Consider the following 21,045-nt stretch of genomic DNA (forward strand, 5'->3'; position numbering starts at 1 on the left):
GGCAGTAATTTATCTACAGATACTCTCATATACATGTGAAAGGATGGATGGAAAAGACAGCAATTAGACGCTGTAAAAGCAAGAAACTGGCAACAATACAAATGTCCCTCCATTAATCTGTGGTATATCCACGTAGTGGAATACTACACGGTTGTTAAAAATTTTGAGAATGAAATAGCTTACAGATATCTTATAAGTGAGAAAAGGGAAGGTGCAGGACAGTCTGTCTAGCATGCACGTTCAGGTGGAAAAAAAAGGATACACATATAAGATTGTTTATGCATTGCCTATCTCTGGAAAGACATGGGAGAAACTGGTAATATAGGATGTCTTTAGCAAGGGAAGTAGCTGGTAGGGACAGAAGTGTGAAGAAGACTTGTCACTGTAGTGAGATGTCTTAAGAGCACACTCTGGGTTTAATCCCACTCTTCCCTGGGTCACTTTCCTCAACTGTAAAATAGGAATGATCATGATACTATCTACCTCATAGGGCTGTTGCGAGGATAAATGAGTTAACAATAAGTAAAGCTTTAGAACAGTGCCGAGGCCTATAGTAGTGGAAGGATTTGCTACCATGGCTCTTGAGTGCCCTTTGGACTTTGTGCAGTAGGTAAGTATTAGCCATTAAAATAATAAAACCAATTGCTAGAAGAGAGGACTGATTTCAGGGTAAAAAATCTAACTGTTCCTCCAAAGGACGTAAACACTGTGTGTGTGTTTATATCTCTGTGTGCATGCACATACGCACTAGGAATTCCCATCACTTCTGCTTCTTTATGTTGTAGGGTGACGTGTGGGTGTGTTTGGGGGTGTGCGCTGAGCCTGACTGGAGAGACCCCTGCATCCTGACACCCCCCATAGCAGTCTTCAATACTCCTGTCCCACCCAGAACCTACCTTACTTCCTGATTTGGAATGACAAAGGAGACGAGATTAAACACACCTCTGGGGCAGACTTTTCATCTCATTCATTCATTCCGCAGGTATTTATTAAGGACCCACTCTGCATCAGATCCAACAGAAAGCAAGGCAAGCAAGGTCCCTGCTTTTAAGATCTTATGTCCTAGAGGGAAGAGACAGGCAGGGGGGATGTAACAAGATCAGTGCAGAGAGGAATAGTGCTCTGAAGCAAACAAAGCAGGTCACTGTGTCACAGAATGACGTGTGGGAGGGTAAGTGGATGGGGTGGTCCAGGGTCAGGGTGGAGAGGCTCTCCAAGGGGGTGAGGATTGAACTGAGATCTGAATAGGGATGAAGAGAGGGCCGTATAGTGGGGGGATGAAGACACGGTGGAAGAGTGTGCCAGGCAGAAGGAACCAGAGGTGCAAAGGCCATGTGGTGGGGATGGAGAGAAGAAAGGTCAGCGTGGCTGGAATCTGATCAGCAGAGGGACAGTTCACTGGACGGATCTTGCTGGTTAGCTTTCTTGGGAGGCAGGAGGCACAAAGGCTGCCAGTGAGCATACTGCAAAATATTTATAGTCAAAAGGCCAACTACCGGCTTTATGAACAGGACAGTCAGACCCACTGAGGTTTACTGAGTGTCTTTTCCCAGACTAGTCCCCTAATCACCCCTCCGTTCTCCATACCCCCATACAGAGAAACCACAGGATTTCATGACTTCATTCTTCAAAACCAAATGTGCCAAGTCCCTTCAAGTAGGACCTCATGTGACGTGGTAACCCCAGGAAACAGAGAGTGGAGCTGAAAGACAATAGAAAATTTGAAGTCCAAAGATAGGTTCTGCATCCTAGCTCCGGCCATTTATTATCCGAGTGATGTTGAGCGAGTCATCTCACATTTCTGAGCTTTTGTTTCCTGAAGATTCTGGAGAAGACACAAGCACAGTTACAAATGGAAGATCCCTTACGTATTCCTCGATTTCTTGCCAGGCAAAAGCAACAGGATGTATTGGTGTTTGGCCAGTGAACTGCTTTTATAGAGAATTCAATGCCACGGCTGACAGAGGGCCTTCTGCCTTCCCCAGAGGTGGTCTGCTTCTTCTCCCAAATGCTCCATCGGCTGAAGCAACACCGGGACACACTTCTCCGGCTGCAGCCTTTCCCACACTCAAGGAGGGCATTTAGAGCTCTGCTTCTTAGCACTTGCTGCTCTGGGGGTGGGAGGGGCTGACCCTTGTCGGGAAAGCTGAACACGGATGAAGGTGTGGCTGAGTGAAAAAAGTCCCATTGCAGGACCTTCAAGTTTTTACTGAGTACTCTTCACTTGGTTCACCAACAGACTACGAATAGAGCGAGGATGCAGCTGACCTCTGGTCCTGGTGGATTCAGACCCCAAAACACACCTTCTTTCTCCACTTCTTTTATCTGCTCTTCTCCTTAGGGTTGGGCTCCAGAAGCTGAAACCACGGTCACGATAGCTTTGGGAAGAGAAAATCTAGTCTCCAACCTTCAGGTGGAAAATGCAGGGGAAAAGTTCTGATTGGCCAAGCTGGGGCCCCAGGCCTAGCCTTAGTCTAATCGTGGTGGTCAGTGGGATAGGTCATCTGCCCCATTGCTGCGGCCAGAGCCCTGAACTGAAGGGCAGGGTCAGCAGCTGTCTCAATGCTCTAAGCTGTGCAGGCATTAAGGGCCACAGGAACAGCACGAGACGCAACCCTTGTGCTCTTGGCCCCATTACAATTGAGTCAGAGACAATGTTGATACTCATTTAAAGGAACGTCCAAGCCAACCCTCAGCACGTGCGATGGATTTCCACAGAAGGTGAGAGAGTGCATCCGACACTCGTGTGTTCAGACAGGTGAAGCCCCAACAAATTATAGACGGTTGGCCCAAAAGTTCGTTCAGGTTTTTCTGTAACATCTTACGGAGAAACCCGAACGAACTTTTGGGCCAACCCAACACTCGGAGGACAACTGCACGGGCTAACTTCAGAGGAAGGAAGAAGGAAGAGAATCTGCTACTTGTTTGTTAACGGCTGACTTCGGATGTCTGCAACAGCCCCAGCTGAGCAGTGATTTTCACTTAATGAGCAAATGAGCAGAGGAAAGAAAAAAATCATCCCCTGCGCTGGGGATGGGTAGGGAGGGAACGACTGGGAAGCAGAGAGTCAAAATCAGGGAAACACAGATGAAGTGAGGGGGTGGAGGAGAAAAAGAGAGCGAGGACGTTCATTCAGAAAGGCCACTTTATTGATGGAGATAAAACTGAAAGGAGTTCTCCACAGCCCTCCCTCACTCGTTTCAGTGGCTTCACTGGGCATCTGAGGCCAGCGTGGGCAGGCCTGTCACTGGCACAGGATGGGCAGCTCAGCCGGCCCCACGCTGCCTGCTCCACGTCAGGCGGCCACATAAAAACACATCACAGCTCGTGAAGATTCGTGGGTGCACCTCAGAATCCCCCAAACAGTTCCCGTTCACTCTTTTTTTTGACTATTGTACAAAATATGTTAAGTAGGAAAGGTCAGCTGTGCTGTGACATCTGCAGGACGTCCTTTGAGGATTACCGTCCCCCAAACATTACTTCTTATTGCAGTGAAACCTCTAGAAGGTAGAGCTGTACAAAAAGAAAAAAAAAAACTAAACAATTTTATTTTAAGAAGAGCAGCAACTTAATACTGCTTTAGTTCATTTAAATTTTCTTTCTCAAAAATACATTCCTAAATATACAAACTATACAATCTTGTCATTGTAATGCTGGTTTTTTTGTGGTTTTTTTTGTTTTTGTTTTTTTTAATAATAGAACCCAAACTAAAAAAATCTGTTTGTCTTCAAACCGACAAGAGTGCTAGAGGACTCGTGACTCAGTACCTTCATATAACACCACATAAATAAATTTAGCCACAGTCTAGGTTCACAGCCTGGTCAGTGGAACAAAGGAAATACTTTTCTGGCGATTAGACGTCGTCCGCAGAGAGGGTCGGGATATTCAACCGAGGCCGGGTGAAAAATGCCATCTTCTCCCTGTAAAAGAGGCCATCCCTTTAAAGCAGGGTTTTTCAACCTCACTTTATAGGTATAATGGGCAGGATAATTTTTTTGTGGTGAGGCTGTCCTGTGCATGTAAGATGTTTAGCAGCATCCCTGGCCTCCACCCACTAGATGCCAGCTGCAAGCTCTCCCACCCCTCCCTCCAGTTCTGACAATCAAAAATGTCCCTAGGGACTTCCCTGGTGGCGCAGTGGTTAAGAATCTGCCTGCCAATGCAGGGGATATTGGTTCGATCCCTGGTCCGGGAAGATCCCACATGCCGTGGAGCAACTAAGCCCGTGTGCCACAACTACTGAGCTCACATGCCACAACTACTGAAGCCTGCACGCTCTAGGGCCCGTGCTCCAAGAGAAGCCACCGCAATGAGAAGCCTACACACCGCAACCAAGAGCAGCCCCCGCTCGCCACAACTAGAGAAAAGCCTGCGCACAGCAACAAAGACCCAACACAGCCAAAAAAAAAAAAAGTCTCTAGACACTGCCAAACGTCCCTCAGGGCCCAAATCATCCCTGATTGAGAACCACTGCTATAGGGGACATTAGCAGGCCCAGCCACCTTCAGTTCCAATCAGAGGCCTCCAGAGTCTAAAAGGGCCCTCGGGCCACTTCCACTGTTGGTTTGTTTTAGATTTCCAATTGGTTAGAAATTAAGGGATGTCCAAATGTGGTTAGACAAATGACAGTATATTTTACATGTTTATGTTCCACAAAGGAATGTGTTTTAGCACATACACAAACATGGGTATCTTTTCTGAGAGGACAACACGAGTCTAAATGCAAAGCCCTCTGTGAATGGGAGGCCCAGGCCGAATGGTGGGTGGTGCTCTCCCGTGACACGCCTGGGTCCAGGGCGGCAAGAAGGCATCTCCCCGGGATCCCGGCAGGCAGCAGGCATAGCTAGGGAGGCCTGGCAAGCATCCATCACTCCCAGGCTTATTTATCATTCAGCCAATCCTCTGCAATTACTGGGGATGGAAACGCTAAGAGGAAAGGGTGGAGCAGGTGGCTCATTCATTAAACAAGAGGATCTAACACATTAGCTTGAGTTGTGTGGGGACTGATCAAGACAGCTGAGGGAAAGCACCGCAGGGCTCACTGACTGCCGGGGACGGCTCGGCAGAGGGTGAACATCTGCTACAGAGAGAGCTGGGGCTCCGCTCTGGAAGGGAGCGTGGGATGGGGAGCAGCGAGGCAGAGCAAAGAAGACCGAGGCTGGGCGGGCAGGGTGGGAAAGGGAAAGGCGGCTGGCCGGGCGCCCACTTGCTGACCTGAAAGACTGCACTTCTGGGGGCTCCTTACAGCTCTGGCCTCGAAGCCTGTGCACGTCCTTGGCGGCCGACCTCATCATCTTGTCTGTCTGAAGCTCGCCCTTGTGCTCTGCTCGGTCCATCTGGAGGGCAAAGTGAGGTAGTAGAGAGTCCTTAGGGTCTCTAGAAATGGGTCAGCCACGGGGAACTTTCTAGCACAAAGGAGTCTGCTGCAGTTAAAAGGTTTGAGGGTCACAGAATAGGCACCCTGACGCTTCCTGTTCCACCACAGGAACCTCTTTATCCCGAACAACGAGGGGAAGTGACCCCATCATCTGTCAGACAGGACAGGTTTTTGGGGCCAGGAACTGAATACCTGTGGGGACCTGTCAGAAATAAGGAGACAGGGGCTACCAGGTAAAATGTGTGCTGCCTCTCTAATTCTCAGGGCCACCTAAGAAGGTAAATTTTTTAATTACCTCTGTATTACAGATGAGGAAACTAAGGCTCAGGCATGTGAAGAAATTTCTTTAACGTCAAGCCAGTGAGAAACGGTGGAAACCCAATTCCAAGTCATGCAGTTGTGCTCAAGGGCTTTAGGAACGTTACAGTCTTCCCTCCTGATACAAACCTACGGAAGCACTTTTGAGAACAAACCAGAGAGCCCTAAAATATCTATGCTCCATATACTTGAAAACATTGCATAAAGACAGAATTTTGGTCAATGAAGCTACCATTTAAATGTTTTTTTAGTAGAAGCTCATCATCAGACAGTCACAGATGTACTATTTTTTTTTTTTTTTTCTATTTAAAAGGTCAGGTTTTCTTAGTTGGTGCTTTCTTAAGGTACGGCACATATGCACTTGTTTTCTTACCTCTTTTTGCCTTGGCTACTAGGAAGCCCCAAGATAAATGTAATAGACAACTACCATTAGATTAGGGATATGTTTATTGCCTTCTCTTCCTTAAAACTTGCTCTAATTTTCTATTTTCTCTTAATGCTATTATTATAACTCTATTATAAGTACATTAGGGTGTAAGTAATAAATAAGAAAGTAATAAACATTTCTGGAACTTCTGAATTACCAGAGTCAATTTGAAGCTCCCACATTAGTCCAGACCTAAGAAGCCCAGTACCACCTTCCTGCTCTAAGTTATTGTCACCTGCATTGAGAGCTGGAATTTTAGCTAATGGCCCTCCCAACAATCCAGGCAGGCACCCTCTGTACGGTGCTCTTGCACTGCTTGGCTGTGTACAGAGAAAACTAGCAAAAGTCTATCATTTCTGCCATGGACCGCAATCCTGGCAGGTATTATAGAAATTGAGTCGAAGGTGGCCTCTGTGTGTTGGTCCTATGGTATTTATTTCTTCACCATAGTTCCAGGATCTCAAGAGCCCGCTGGTGCCAAAGTCAAATTTTTACCCATCCAACTGTTTAAAATGAAGCTCAAATAAGATTTTTTAGCTGTTTAGAACCTGCCTGTTTTGCATACCCCCTAAAGCTGTACCCAACATCTGCTAGTCATAGGTAAGATAAACCCCAGGGCTATAAGAGACCCCAAACTGCTGCTGCTTTGGTGTTCTCCAACCCAGAGACTCCTCATGGTGCTCTGAATGACATCATCTAGATGCCTAGGTCCCCTTTCCAACCCCCTTTCCCCTGCCCTCCTCCTCTCTAGGTAGTGGTCCCAGAACCACTTTGGAGGGGGTGGGGTGGGCACTGTCATGCAGTGAGGGACTTCCCCCAGATGCAAAGTTGTGAAAGCAGCAACCACTCAAATTAAACTCATTGTGTGCTCTGGCCATTTTGTGGTTATATCTTCTTCCTTGAGCAACTGCTGAAATCCCTCAAACGCACTACACTAGGGCAGGGACGCGAGCAGGCTTGTATTCCCAGGCATCTCCCTCAGGACAAAGTCCTGCCAGGAGCCGCTCCTTTCCTATTTGGAAACACCCGCTCTGCGGGACCGCATGGGCAGCCACTGGGGCAGGTCAGCGTTCTGCATTTACTCTGTTCAAGCGTGTGCCCCAGTGTAGATTAGGTACCCAACGTGTTTGATGAAGGACCACCTGGAGGAATAAACGTGTAAACAATAAGGTCTTGCACACATAAACACGGGAATGCAACAAAAGGACCTGGCAGCCAGGTAAAGAGCTAATAAAGTTTGCCGGGCAGAGGGATTCCTGGATCTCTTTGCTGATGGGCGTGAGGGGACCTGGGAACACTCCAAGTGCGTCACAGGGCTGCAGGACCCGTTGGAAGGTCCGGCCGGCCTCCCTTTCAGCAGCGCGCCCTCTGCACGGGCGGAGCGCCACTCACCTGCTTCTCCAACATCCTCAGCAGCAGGCGGAAGCGCTCGTCCTCCCGCAACCACGGTGGAAGCTCTTTCTCCCCGTGGCTCCTGGCCTGTTCCAGCTGCTCCTTGAGCTCCTTCAGCACCGAGATCTCCTGAGTCAGCTGGCTGTGCCAGGTCCTGGTCGCCTGCAGGTCCAACTCGAGGTCCAGCGAGGTGCGTGGTAGGCGCTCGGCACGCAGGGATTTGACAGACGAAGGCTACGGAGGTGGGGATGGTTTTTGAGCCGTTATTACAGGGCCGGGTCCAGTGAGCCCACACGACCCCCTGGTCTGAACCTCAGACACCCTCCCTCCTTGGTTCATCCGCGGGCTTCCGGTCCTTAAAAAATGGGGCTCACCCTCCCCCTGGAGCCCGTCTTGATGTTTTCTATGTCTACTGCTCGTATTATTGAGCATTTTTATGTCCCAGGCACGGTGCTAGGCACTTTACTTCTGTTACCTCAGTTCACTTTCACAACCCTGTGAGGTCCTGACCGTTACCATCTGCACAGATGAGGAGTCTCCCAGAGGTTAAATCACACAGATTATAAGCAGTAAAGCCAAGATTCCACCCCAGGAGCTGGCTCCAGAACCTACCCACTCACTCCCTACACGGTGCTGCTTTCCCTACTCACAGTGTCCTCAACATTTACCCGCTCCTTTACTGGATTCTTGTCACTCTCCTGCTCTAAAGCTGTTTCCTCAATGCAGGTCTGTTCCCCATGCATTGACTTTGTGGTCCTGTAATGGACATCTATTGTTTCTGCCTGTCCAGCTTCCACTTCTCTAGTCTTATAGTAATAGCATCCTCATCTTCCCTTGGGGATCCACAACTGCCATAGTCAATCCATCTGTTTCACATGGGGGGGCTTCGGGGATAGGAATGTGACCTGAACCTGGCCAATCAGAATCTCTGTGATTGCCTCAGGGGTGAGCATGTTATCCAAGCCCAGGCAGTACCACTCAATTCTGGCACTTTTGCTGAGCTACTGGGAAAGAAGGCAATGTCTTTACACAGAGGCCACTGAGCCAGCAAGATATAAACCTAGAAATGATCATGGTCATCTTCACCAGCATATGGGGTAGCCCTGTTTAAGAATTAAGCCATCTGGAGAGAGCAGTGCCATGAGAGGGGGACTGAAGCTTGATGACATTGGATCAATCCATGCCTGAAGTCAGTCCAACATCCTAGAGTTTTCCATTAAATGAGCCAATACATTCCCTTTTTCACTTTCAAGCTATATTTGGGTTGAGTTCTTCAGTTATCTGTATGTAAAAGATCTTGATTAACTATAATCGTTAACTCTCCTCCTATCAGAAAACACTAATCATTAAAAAAGAATAAATGACTGTGGGAGATGGAGTTCTAAGATGGCTCCCGAGATTCCTACCTCCTAACATACAAGCCCTGTGTAATCCCCTCCTCTTCAGTGTGGGTGGGACCTGTGAATATGATGGGCTATCACTCCTATGATTAGGTAACTGCAGGGGGAGCAGGCGGGAGCTTCTGCAGCTGCAGCATCATTTCTCCTGGAGTGGATCCCGGAACACCTGCTCCAGAATCCTCCGAGGAGCTTATTAAAATGCGGTTTCCAGGGCCCCACCCCAGCTGCCTGGATGAGACAGTCTGGGAGTGTGGCCTCAGAATCTGCAACATCAACAAGCTCCCAAGGAGACTTGGTGTTCCAGGGACTGCAGCACCAGCCAGCCACAGCAGACGGGGCGGGGCTGGGGTGGGACATGCCTGTCACTTAAGGCCATGTCCACGTTCTCCGGCAGCCAGCACTCTCTCCTTTCCGGGTGCGCCTCTTCTGCACTGCCTTCTTTCTCCTGCTCTCTCTAGTTCTTTCTGGAGACCTGGGTGGGGGGGCAGGGGGCTGTCAGCAGCAGGCCCACAGGATATGCGGAGCAGCCACCCCTGCGTGGCGCTGTCACCACGCTCTCCTTTCTCTGCACTTTCTCTTTCGCTTTGTTCTCTCTGCTTCTCTTTCTGACATTCTGGCTCCTGGGTTTCTTCTAGTTCTGCAAGCTCGCCAGAACTGCTGTCGAGCCTGCGTTGAAAGGCCGAAGTGGGGAGAGCCACACTGCACCTCCTGCAGCCCTGACTGGTTGGTGAAAGTCCCTGTTGGGAGTTGGGCCATTGTCTAAGACGGCCCCATCCTGACCCCTCAGCCAAGTCTCCGTTAAGGAAAGGCCAGATTGCTCTGCGGGCATAGCTTGTGGCCTCTTCCCTGCACGTTTCCAGCTGGACTGAGAGAAGCCCACGGGGGGCGGGGGGTGGGGTGGCGCCCGGCTTCTCCGCCAGCAGGGAGGCCGTCAGGACCTGCCACTGCCCAGTCAGCTAGACGACACACACCGAACAGAGTCCTGCCTGAGGCAGGCTCCCATGGGTGGCTGTGACGTCTTGGGTTGATTAGTTCTCAGTGACTCTGATTTCTACCCAAAAAAACAAAGGCAAGTACGCACACTCCTGATCTAACCCTATTGGTCATAGTAACGATGCTACAGGGACCCTCTGGCACTTTCCCCAGTGCCTACCCAGGCCTGACAGTTCATCAACTTCCATGTGCAAGTATCCCCATGCTTGCGAGAGTGACTTTCTTCCAACCAGGGGCTGAGGAGAAACGGTCAGACGTCAGGGGATGTGTGTGCCGGACACACGGCTTGGGGAAACGAGGGAGGAGCAGGTGGACACACAGCTCCGAGGTGATCATCTTACCCGCTTCATCCTGACGCTGCGCCGCTCCAAGGAATTTCGAACAAAAGGTGGCTTCTTGGACAGGGTGGAGCTGTCGCTGTCACTTCGGTTCAGCTGCCAGAGAAAAGGCAGGGGAAGCTCATGAAGGTCGAAGTGCATGCGGAGAGCACACTGAGTGTGTACTCAGTGATGCACACCCCTACGTGTCAGCCATGCGAGATCTCATGTAACCCTTCCAACAACCCATGGGGGAGGAGACGGAGGGTGAGGGGTTACCGAATTTGCTCAAGGTTGGAGAGCTGGTAGCAGCAGCATGGCGGGGTTGACACCCGACAGTGTGACTCCAGGATCTACTGACCACTTGACCTCCTACGCTAAGGCCTATTTGAATCAACTCTTCCCTGTTGCCCCGAGAGCCGCTTTCATGGCTGAAATGGAGCCCCTGTCAAGACTGACATACACATAAAAAAAGCAGCCCACAGGCAAAGCCTCGGGGACCACATCCCTGGAGAAGATGGGCCAGACACGCTCTGTGAGGGCTGTGCTGATCACAGCTCTCCCCTCCTCAGAATCCTTCAGTCACTTAGTGATATGGACTCTCCCCAGAGGGCTAATGTTCCTCATCCATAGCCAGAGATCAGGGCTATGGTCGAGGCAGATGCTTTTCCACTGACAGTGTGTGTCCCCAGTGGGAGGACCGGAGAGGGAGGTGAGGATGGCAGCACATCCCAGGATGTGTGAGGCGGGGGCTTCTCTCTGGAGTCGTATTTTCAAGTCACTGGGATTGCCACAGGCTGATGCTACAGTCTGTTAATTCAGACAGCTGGCAGCTCACTGCTGCAGGTCTCTCCTGAGAAGCCGTCCACATCGGCATTTTTGCGGTTATTATCAGTGATAATGATATTAATAGTCCTGCTACGTTGATGAAATAGCTACTACACTAGGCAGAGGCTCAAACAGAATGAGAAATAGGCAACAGTAACCATAACAGCCCCGTGGACGGAGCCCCTACTATGTGCCATGGGCTTTACTGACGGTTTCATTTAATCTTCAAACAATCCTAACTGAGGGAACTGAGGCCCGGAGACATTAACACACTTTTATTAAGTCATGCAGTGAGCATTTCATTCATGTTCAGTGAAATGTTCTGGTAAGCATCCGAACAAGCGTTCAAGGTCCCATCTGTCTGACTCCAATGCCATGTCCTCTTCCGGCCCCCAGGACGCATGTAGGGCTCGGAGATGAAACGAATATACAGACAGAGGGGTGGGCCATGTGACTGGGGTGGATTCATACAAATAGACGGGCTGGATATCATATAAGATGGGGGATTTATCCTACATTGTTTCAATCTATAGGTGACACTCACAGAATATGTGTCATATCAACTAGAATATGTGTCAGGACAACTGATGCTTAAGTCGTGGCTGTTTTGTTTTTTGTTTTAATATTTATTTATTTATTTGGTTGCACCAGGTCTTAGCTGCAGCAGGCAGGCTCCTTAGTTGCAGCATGTGGGCTCCTCAGTTGCGACAGGCGGGCTCCTTAGTTGCGGCTCGCCTGCTCCTTCGTGGTGGCACGCAGGCTCCTTACTTGCGGCACGCGTGTGGAATCTAGTTACCTGATGAGGGATTGAACCCAGGTCCCCTGCACTGGGAGCGTGGAGTCTCAACCACTGTGCCACCAGGGAAATCCGAATCGTAGTTGTTTATGTACTAAAGACCATGTTATAAAAAAAAGCGATGAAAGCTACATCAAGTCCTTGAATTTCACTTTTTCTTAAAGATGTACTGTGCTTGATCTCAGACATGGTAGAGAATATCGTTGCCTTTTTGTTATTATTTCCATCTGATGGCTAGGGAAATTGAGGAGCAGAGAGGTGAAATAACTGGCAGTCAGAGGGAGCTACAGGGAAATGAGAATTTTGGAAGGACTGTATCCTTCAGGTCAAAGTGAGCCGACCAACACATATGCCAGCACTGCTGATAAATACGTAGGTGTTAAAGACACAGGGGTAGGGGAGAGCTGTGGGGAGTATAATATACCATCTCTACCCCTCACGGATTTAAAGTCCAGTGGGGTCCCAAGTCCAGGAAACTCACCAGGCCATGCTGAGGACCAAAGAAGGGAGACACCCAGCAGAGGGTACTTGATGTGGAGACGTGTGGCATCAGGTCAGAAGGGATTGCCGGGGGAGGGGTTGCTAATCTAATTACCATCCTCTTACGACTCTTGGTGGGAGACGAAGCCCACTTTTCACGAATGAAGCAGAAAGTACCAGAGCCTTGCTTTCATGGCCTCCCTTGTAGCTAGAAGCAGGCACGGGACTAGACTCTGACAATTAAGTGCAACTGCTCTGGTCTTGCTAGCTGGACCAATTCTCTGTCACTGTGCCTCTTGGATTTAACCGGGCCATTCTATTCTTCTCCATGAGCATCCGTGTTTCTTGGTTTCTCAGGGAGAAGCCCTTAGCGGTGGAGGAGTGGCAGCAGCAGCAGTGGCCGGAGCTTCCCTGGCCTCCTGCAGCGGTAGGAGTCTGGCGGAGGAATCAGTGCTGAACCCCAGAGGCAGTGGCACAGCCAGCTGGGACCACGCTCTACAGCGGCACTTGGGGTGTCCTCCCTTGACTGTCTTTGTGGTATGATTCTGGCCGTGGTCTGGCCCGCCTTGTTCCTGCCTGATTGCTGAGGTTGGTTCTACAGCCTTCTGATGAATATGTCAACTACTCAATTTCCTTTCCAAACATTTCTTCCCCGCATCCACTGCCCACAGTCTGTTTCTATTGCTTGCTATTAAGAACCCTGACCAGTACAGGACCTGGTACTGGGGAGTGGGGTGCTATAAACCACAGACCGGAAGACAGGGAGCTGGCTGTGTACTGGAGGTAGGATGGGGCACAGCACAGACACCAATATTCCCTGTTGGGAATCTGAGAATGCTCATTCTGTGGGTGAAAACCAGAGGGATACACTTGTTACCTGTTGTATCTCGAGAGACAGACTGCACGCCTATAGGGTTTTAAGGGAAATGATAGCGAAAAAATTCAGGATGTTGTACCATTGGCTACTTCTTGTAGCCTTAAGTAAGAATCTACAAGAAACCGATAAGCTTGGGCTCAAGTGTAGTCAGAAAACAAAGAAGGAAAAATATACGGCTTTGCTAAGAAAGACCCTTTCTTTTCTTTGTTTTTTTTTTTCTCGTTTTTTTGGTCACATCCCAAGGCATGTGGGATCTTAGTCCCCTGACCAGGGATTGAACCCACGCCTCCTGCATTGGAAGGCAGGGTCTTAACCACTGGACTGCCGGGGAAGTCCCAGAAAGGTTGTTTCTGCCTGTGGCAGGTGATCCATGCAGACTAGGAATTTTTTAATCTGCAGCCCTGCAGGGTTGGAAACTGGTCCAGATAATAAAATACGGGAAGGGCCCAGCACAGTGCTAGGCATGCTAAAGATGCGTAATAAATGGGACCGGAGCTCTTTGTTATTCAAGGATGCCAATCCTGAAAAAGGCCACCTAAGGCGAATCCATTTACACGGGAGACCAGAGTTTTATTGTAAATACTGGGGGGAAAATGTTTGAGTTTTTAGTTGGAAAACAGAAACACTTTTCAGAAGTTATATTTCATATCTTCCATTTGACAAAATTACAACTGCATTCTAAATCCTGATGACAAAGGATGAATCAAACACTCATTTCTTTTGGTGTGATGTTTCCAACAAGTGACATTCTTCACTTTGTGTTTGATTTCCACTGCACGTTCATAACGTCAGTAATTTTGCCAGAAGCAGATTATCCATTATCCTAAGGGCTTTTCTAAGTCCTTCAAATTATGCACCTTTGAAACATGGATTGGATTTTCCTCTTCTTCAGCTGTGTGCTGGCTTAATTGCAGGATTCTTCACTTGTGATTCACGAATTCCCTCAAGTTATAATCACATTCAGGGCTTCCCTGGTGGCGCAGTGGTTGAGAGTCCGCCTGCCGATGCAGGGGACACGGGTTCGTGCCCCGGTCCGGTGAGATCCCACATGCCGCGGAGCGGCTGGGCCTGTGAGCCATGGCCGCTGAGCCTGCGCGTCCGGAGCCTGTGCTCCGCAACGGGAGAGGCCACAGTAGTCACATTCAGTGACTGCAGGAAACCCTGTACCTTTTGCAAGATATGCAGCTAAACTGCAGGTGCTCACATTGTCTTTTCAGATGCTTACAAGCTCAAATATTAGCTAGACACTTGACCTAGATGGAAGAGGTTTACGTTATTTCTGGGAGGTATTACAGGGAATGTTTTGGGGGGACTAATTGGAAAAGTAGCCAGTAAATTAGTGAAGTTGTCATGTTATGAAAAAATTACCTTCCCTACTCAAGCTTATAACTGGAGGCCTTGGACACCGAATATCAGATATTGAACCCTCCATATCCCCTCCTCCTCCCCAATAACAATAGGCAGGTGGGTGGCAGGTTGACGAGGTGGGGCAGGTTCCATGGGCCTTTCCTGTGACAACTTATTGGCACACTAGGCAGGAAGGTTCTGTTTATGCTTCTGGTTATTGCTCGTTGGTTCTTCATGGTAGGAGGTAAGGAAGGTAGGAGGTAAGGAAGGATGTCGACATGTCATTGGGGCGTCAGGAACAGGGTCTTGGTTCTGTAGTCCCAGCAAGCAGCATGACCCCTCAGACGGGGTAGACTAATTAGATAGCAAGGCAAAGGGATCAGGGGGCCAAGCCTTCTGCACGGCTTCTAAATCCAGCAGGGCCTGAAAGAGCAGGTCAGCAAGCGAAATAGGTTAAACAGGGCCAGGTGGAGGCCACAGTGAACTTGAAAGTCCTGCCCCTCCACCCCTCCAAGGGCAGAGGCCCTCACTGCTCAGCTCCAGCCAGTTGTGTCTGTGACAGAATGTGTAGCCCATGGGGCCAGACAGTCCCTTTTTTTCCCAAGAGAAACTGGAATTTTATTCGAAACCTCTTCATTTTTTAAAATTTTTAATTGAATTTCCTAAGTTTTCATTGTTAGCAAAAGGTTCAATTAAAAACCCCCCTAAACCCATGACTAAGTAATAACAGGCCTGTTGCTATTTTGTAACCTCAGGCTGCAATTGCCCTGGAAGGGGAGGAACTGCCCGCCCATCAGGGATGGTGAGGGTCAGTCTGATCTCAGCAAGGGGTGTGGCAGGGCAGAGCGTAAACGAGGAGGAGCGGGGAGTTGGCTGGAATTATAAAATCACTGGCCCTGTACTGGTTATGGAGGCTTTCCCAGGCTTTAGCTAATTCAAATCCTTAAAGCAACCCCATAGGGTCGGTCTGTTCACATTATGAGGAAACAGGCTCCGACGAGGACGCAAGGTGAGCGTGATGGGAACTTGCACCCAGAGCTGTGTGAGAACCGGGGCTCTCGGCTACTGGGAGAGAAGCAGGCGCTCTGGGGGAGGAAAGCGCCACATGGTTGCTTACCCGGCACACGTACTGGCTCTGGGGGCCCGGGGAGAAGGTCTTGGAGCGGATGATGGTGCTCCCTCGAAGAAATGGCCCTGGAGATGGCGCACCCACCCGGCGGTCCTTGGGCCGCACCACCGTGGGAGATGGGGCCGGGGTCTCCGTGTTGGTCTCTTTGTCCACCTGAGGGAGAGGTCACAACTGTGAGGCCACCGGTATCCGCAGAGTCTCGGGCACCCTCCGCAGCTGCTCCCCACCCCTGTCACCTTGCCTCTGGTCCTCAGTCACAGCCAGAGGCTTCCGCGGCCCCAGCCCAGCCAGGACAGCGCCCAAGGCCCCGAGTACTGGCCCCCAGTCCTCCCTGACACCTGTGGGCTGGGGCCAGTGGGAGATGTTCAGTCCCCTAACAAGCTCACGTAAGCAGTAGAGGTACCTCACCCACCGAAGTCCCGGACTTCACACCCTCAAGACCAACCGTATTTTATCAAAGCCGTAGCCAAGGCCTCCACGGCCCTGGCCAAGAACCGAAGATGTTTTCATGGAGTTATGGAGGCAACCAGCAGATCTCGTTATTTAAACTAGGAGATCAGGTTTTCTATTGTCCTTTCACAGTAGTTACCAGCAGAGGTAAAGAAAAACACCCAAATGAAGGGCCTTGATTCACCAAAACAGGGCCTTCATGTGATTTTGGAAGAGGCACCCCCTTTGGCTGGAGAAACTACGGAAAGACTTCCCCTCGGTGCGCGGCAGTCAGAAGGCAGGCCCAGGTTCTCCTCTCACACCCCCACTGCACCCCGCCCCCAGGAGTCAGGCACCTTTGTGCAGTGCACAACCTGCCCCTCCAGCCCCACGTGCCCGGCTCAGACACAATGGGGCGCTCTACTTCCAGGAGTCTTGAAGGTCAAAGAACATGGAGATCTCTCTGGAGCGTGAAGCCTGTTATATCATGTAACCCTAGTGCAGCAGGGAAGCAGGAGGCGAAGGGAACTTGACTAGAACCTCTTTCCTACTGCACTTTGGGCAGACCCAAATGGAGAAATTCTTTCACTCAAAATCTTAGAACCCACCTGCCAGGTTGGTATTACTGTGTCCATTTTAGAGATGAGGAAACCAAGGCTGGAGAGGGATGAAGTCATCTGCCTAAGGCTACACAGCTAGGAAGGGGCAGAGCTGGCCTTTGAACCCAGACCCACCTGCCTGCAAAGACTGAGGTCTGCCTAGAAAACCGGGAACTGCAGAGGGCAGGAGAGACGAGGGGATGAGTCAACTTCTCCTGGCTTACTGTCACCGAAATGACCCCAATTCCAGGCAGGGACACTCCTACACAACCTTCTGCAGGTCATCCCACTCTGAAGGCCTGTCCCCTGATGCTGGAGCATGAGATTTAGCCCCGAGCCTCTTCTGATTGCCCAGGTTCAAGGATTGAGGGCTATTTCCCCAAGACAGCCCTTCCCATGTCCCCAGCCCTCCCTACCTTTAGCGCTGGGCACTCATCCATATCATGTGAGGCTTTCTCAGCGAAAATGTCCTCTTCCCCTTCCCCCTCTTCCTCCTCCTCAGCTGCTGCCTCGTTCTCGCTGGTCCCCTCCTCGCACCTCCTGCGATGACAAGGCACTTTGGTTACCCACAGCACCCACTTTCATCTGTTCACCTGCCATTTAAGTGCATCCAGGGCAGGGCTTCCAAGCATTTTCAGGATTGAGGACACTTTTTAAAAAAATCAATTTTAGTGAGGTATATTTTACATATAACAAAATGCATTTCGTGTATAGTTTGATGAGTTTTGACTAATGTATTCCCCTGTGTAACCACTACCACACTCAAGATAAAGAATGTTCCATTACCTTGAAAGGTTCCCTTGTACCCTTTCCCAGTTAAACTCTCCCCAGCCCCAGCCCACCTCTGATCAGCTTTCTGTCACTAAAGATTCAATCTGATTTTTCTTGTGTTTCATAGAGATGGAATCAGACAGTATATGCTCTTTTGTCTCTGGCTTCATTCTCTCAGCATCACGTCTCTGAGATTCATCCATATTGGTGCACAGTATAAATAGTTCACTCCTTCTTATTGTTGAGTAATCTCCCATTGGATGGATAGACTATACTTTGTTCACCAGGTGATAAACATTTGGATTGTCTCCATTTCTTAGAAATTCTGAATAAAGCTTCTATAGACATTCACCTACAAGTCTGTGTAGAAATAGGATTTCACTCCTCTTGGACGTTGTATTAGTTTGCTAGGGCTGCCATAACACAATACCACAGACTGGGTGGCTTTAACAACAGAAATTTATTTCCCACAGTTCTGGAGGCTTAAAGTCCAAGATCAAGGTGTGGGCAGGTTTAGTTTCCTCTGAGGGCTCCTTCTGTGACTTGTAGACGGCCACCTTCATGCTGTGTCCTCATGTGGTCTTCCCTCTGTATGTGTGTCCCTGGTATCTCTCTGTGTGTCCAAATTTCCTCTTCTTATAAGAACAGTCACAATGGATTGGGGCCCACCCTAACTTTAATAGCCTTGCGTTAACTGAATCAGCTCTTTAAAGACCCTGTCCTCAAAAACAGTCGTTCTCTGGTACTGGGGTCAGAGCTTGAATATCTGAATTTTGGGGAGACACAATTCAGACTATTACAGATATATATATATATATATACATACACACACACACACCTAGGAGTAGAATTGCTGGATCAGACAGTAAGTATAAGTGATTAAATGTTTTTCCCATGTGGTTATACCATTTTATGTTCCCACAGTAATATTATGAGAATTCTGGTTCCTCACCTATACTTGGTATTATTAATCTTTAAATTTAGTCATTCAACTGAGTGAGTACTCATATCTCGTTCTGGTTTAACTTTTCACTTTCCTGTTAAGAATATTTTCCTGCATTTATTGACCATACATATTTTCTTTTGCGAGGTGTCTGTTAGAATTTTTAGCCCATTTAAAAATTGGGCTGTCTTTTTATTACAGAGTTGTAAGAGTTCATTATATATTCTAGATAGGAATCCTTTGCAAATATTTTCTCCAAGTCTCTGGCTTGCCTTTTCCTCTTCTAAATGGTGTCTTCCAAAGAACAGAAGCTTTTGATTGTGATAAAGTCCAGTTTATCAGTTTTTCTCTTTAATGGTTTGTGCTTTTTATGCTGTACCTAAGAAGTCTTTGCAAAGAGTTTCTCTGGTAGTTTCTTTTAAAAGTTTTATAGTTTCAGCTTTTATGTTTAGCTCTATGATCTACTTCAGATTAAATTTGTCCATGGTACTCAAAATTTATTTTTTTCTATATGGATAGCCAATGGGGTGGCTGTACCATTTGCTGAAGAGACTTTATTTTTGGTGATACTCTTCATAATTATCCTTTCTCCTTGGGCTCCAGGGTTGGAAGGGGTTGGTGTGACAAATGGACGGAATTTGTTAATTAGTAATTTATCTCCACTCCCATCTTTACTTTGCAAAGACATACATAACCGCCAGGCTTCTGATCAGCATGAGACAGTATTACCATACTGAGCTGGAGGAATTCCAGCCAAAAGCAGAGAATCTGACACCTAGTTAGCTGGCTCAGTGAGACTGTGGATAAACATAAAATCTCCCTTAGGATTTTCCCAACAGGGAGAACAGATCTTGGCTCTCCATCCCCAGCCCTGCGATGAAAACCTCCCTTGCACTTAGATGGGGACTATCGCTATGGAGGGGCTTCTCCCCGCTGGCCTTTTTTTTTTTTTAATTTGGTTGCACCGGCTGTTAGTTGTGGCAGGTGGGCTCCTTAGTTGCAGCTCAAGGCTCCTTTGTTGCAGCACGTGGGCTCCTTAACTGCGGCTCCAGGGCTCCTGAGTTGTGGCTCGCCGGGTCCTTCGTTGCAGCACGCGGGCTCCTTAGTTGTGGCACGCGAGTGGGATCTAGTTCCCTGAACAGGGATCGAACCCGGGCCCCATGCATTGGGAGCGCGGAGTCTCATCCACTGCGCCACCAGGGAAGACCCCCCCAGCCACCTTGATCTACTCATAAAAGAGCCATTAAACATGAGTGCTCACAGGGAGCACCTTGGTGAGGATTGTGTAGGTGCCACATCATTAACCAGCATTGACTGTGGGCTTAATGAACTGCAGGTGCTTCGCGGAGGTCTCACAACCACACTGAAAGACACTCTTGTCTCTGTTGTACAGATTCAAAAGCGGAGGATCAGAGAGTGGGTAGGCCTTGTCCAGTGTCACAGGCCACTCAGGGGTGCAGCCAGGTTTCCAATCCAAGTTTGTTCAGTTCCACGAAGCGCTCAACCACTAGGGAAGTCTCTTCTTTGTGACTAAGAAGCTGATTTAAGTATTTTCCAGGAAGGGGAAAAAAAAAAAAAAACCCTCAATTGTAAAGAGAAAAATAATTAGTCACATCTTTGCACCCTTTGGAAAAGTGGCCAAAAATAAATAAAAATTTAAAAATATATATCTGATAATATGAAGTGAGGGTATGGGAAAAAGGCATATCCCTGTGGGGAGTGTTCATTAGAGCAGCCAATTTATACTCTGAAGTCAATTTAGCAGCATCTGCTAAAACAAAACATGTACATATTCTTGATTAAATACTCGTCAATTATATTGTATCGGAGAGGATGTAGCTTTAGGGGTACTCTCAGTCACCGCTGGCGGAGCATTTACTAGGACAATCTTACTTGAGAATGATTCTGCAGTGCCTGGTAAAATATAAAACACACATGCCCTGGGACTCAGCTAGGCCACTTCTCAACCTCTGTCCTAGACACACACACACAAGTCCCCGAGGAGGTAAATACAAGGGTTTTCACTCTAGCGTTGTTTGTGATTATATTCTTCTATATTTTCTAATCCTCTAAGAGTTTTGTTTTGCTTGTGGATCTTAGAAAAAGATCGAGTCTTCTGATTATATGCACTGAAGAAACCTAAACAAATAAAAGGAGGGAGTAACAATGGCACCCCTCCTTTGGGCCTTGGGTGCCGAGGGGGAAGGAGAGGAGATGACAACTGAGGGCCAGTCTCTGGAGCCCTCCACTCCAGAGCTGAGGCGGCACAGCAGAGCTAGTTAACATTCCAGGACCAAAAGAAGCCTCCAGTCTGGGGGGAGGGGGCTGCAGATGGATTTACCCCAGTGTAGCAGCTCTGGGATTCCCAGCCCTCTTTGTAAGTCAGTGTCTGGGGAAGTTTGAATGGCAAGGGGTGGGGAGGGAGGGGGCCACAAAGGGAGAGAGAACAGAAGAAGGTGGTTGCTAGGAGATGGCGTGAAAAGTCTCAACATAAGCTTGGAATTTGGCGGAAACCACTGATCTTGTGCCAGGGTTTTGGAAGACAGGTCCTAGGCCTATTTCCGGCGTCAGACCTTTGCAGTGTGCCAGAGAGAAGGAGAGAGAGGGAAGAGGGAGGGAAAA

General features: G+C 48.8%; 1 protein-coding gene across 2 annotated transcripts in view; it reads right to left on the reverse strand.

Moving 5' to 3' along the window:
* Window positions 1-3,388: 3,388 nt before the first annotated feature.
* Window positions 3,389-21,045, reverse strand: part of WWC1 (WW and C2 domain containing 1) — a 152,444-nt gene continuing 134,787 nt past the window's right edge. Inside the window, exons 18-24 of one of the 2 annotated variants that reach the window (XR_003004270.1) lie at window positions 17,126-17,249; window positions 15,670-15,834; window positions 10,249-10,341; window positions 7,515-7,748; window positions 5,215-5,336; window positions 3,768-3,920; window positions 3,389-3,513 (exon numbers count right to left, since the gene is read on the reverse strand). Coding sequence is in view for 1 of the 2 variants with exons in the window: in XM_024753422.1 (XP_024609190.1) it covers window positions 3,854-3,920; window positions 5,215-5,336; window positions 7,515-7,748; window positions 10,249-10,341; window positions 15,670-15,834; window positions 17,126-17,249 (805 nt within the window). In the remaining variant the exon portion in view is untranslated. Of the gene's footprint in view, window positions 3,921-5,214; window positions 5,337-7,514; window positions 7,749-10,248; window positions 10,342-15,669; window positions 15,835-17,125; window positions 17,250-21,045 lie in introns of both variants that reach the window. The other variant, XM_024753422.1, reaches the window with a different exon arrangement.

The sequence above is a fragment of the Neophocaena asiaeorientalis genome, unplaced genomic scaffold (genome assembly GCF_003031525.2).
Source record: "Neophocaena asiaeorientalis asiaeorientalis breed wild unplaced genomic scaffold, Neophocaena_asiaeorientalis_V1.1 scaffold268, whole genome shotgun sequence".
In the NCBI taxonomy this organism is placed as follows: Eukaryota; Metazoa; Chordata; class Mammalia; order Artiodactyla; family Phocoenidae; genus Neophocaena; species Neophocaena asiaeorientalis.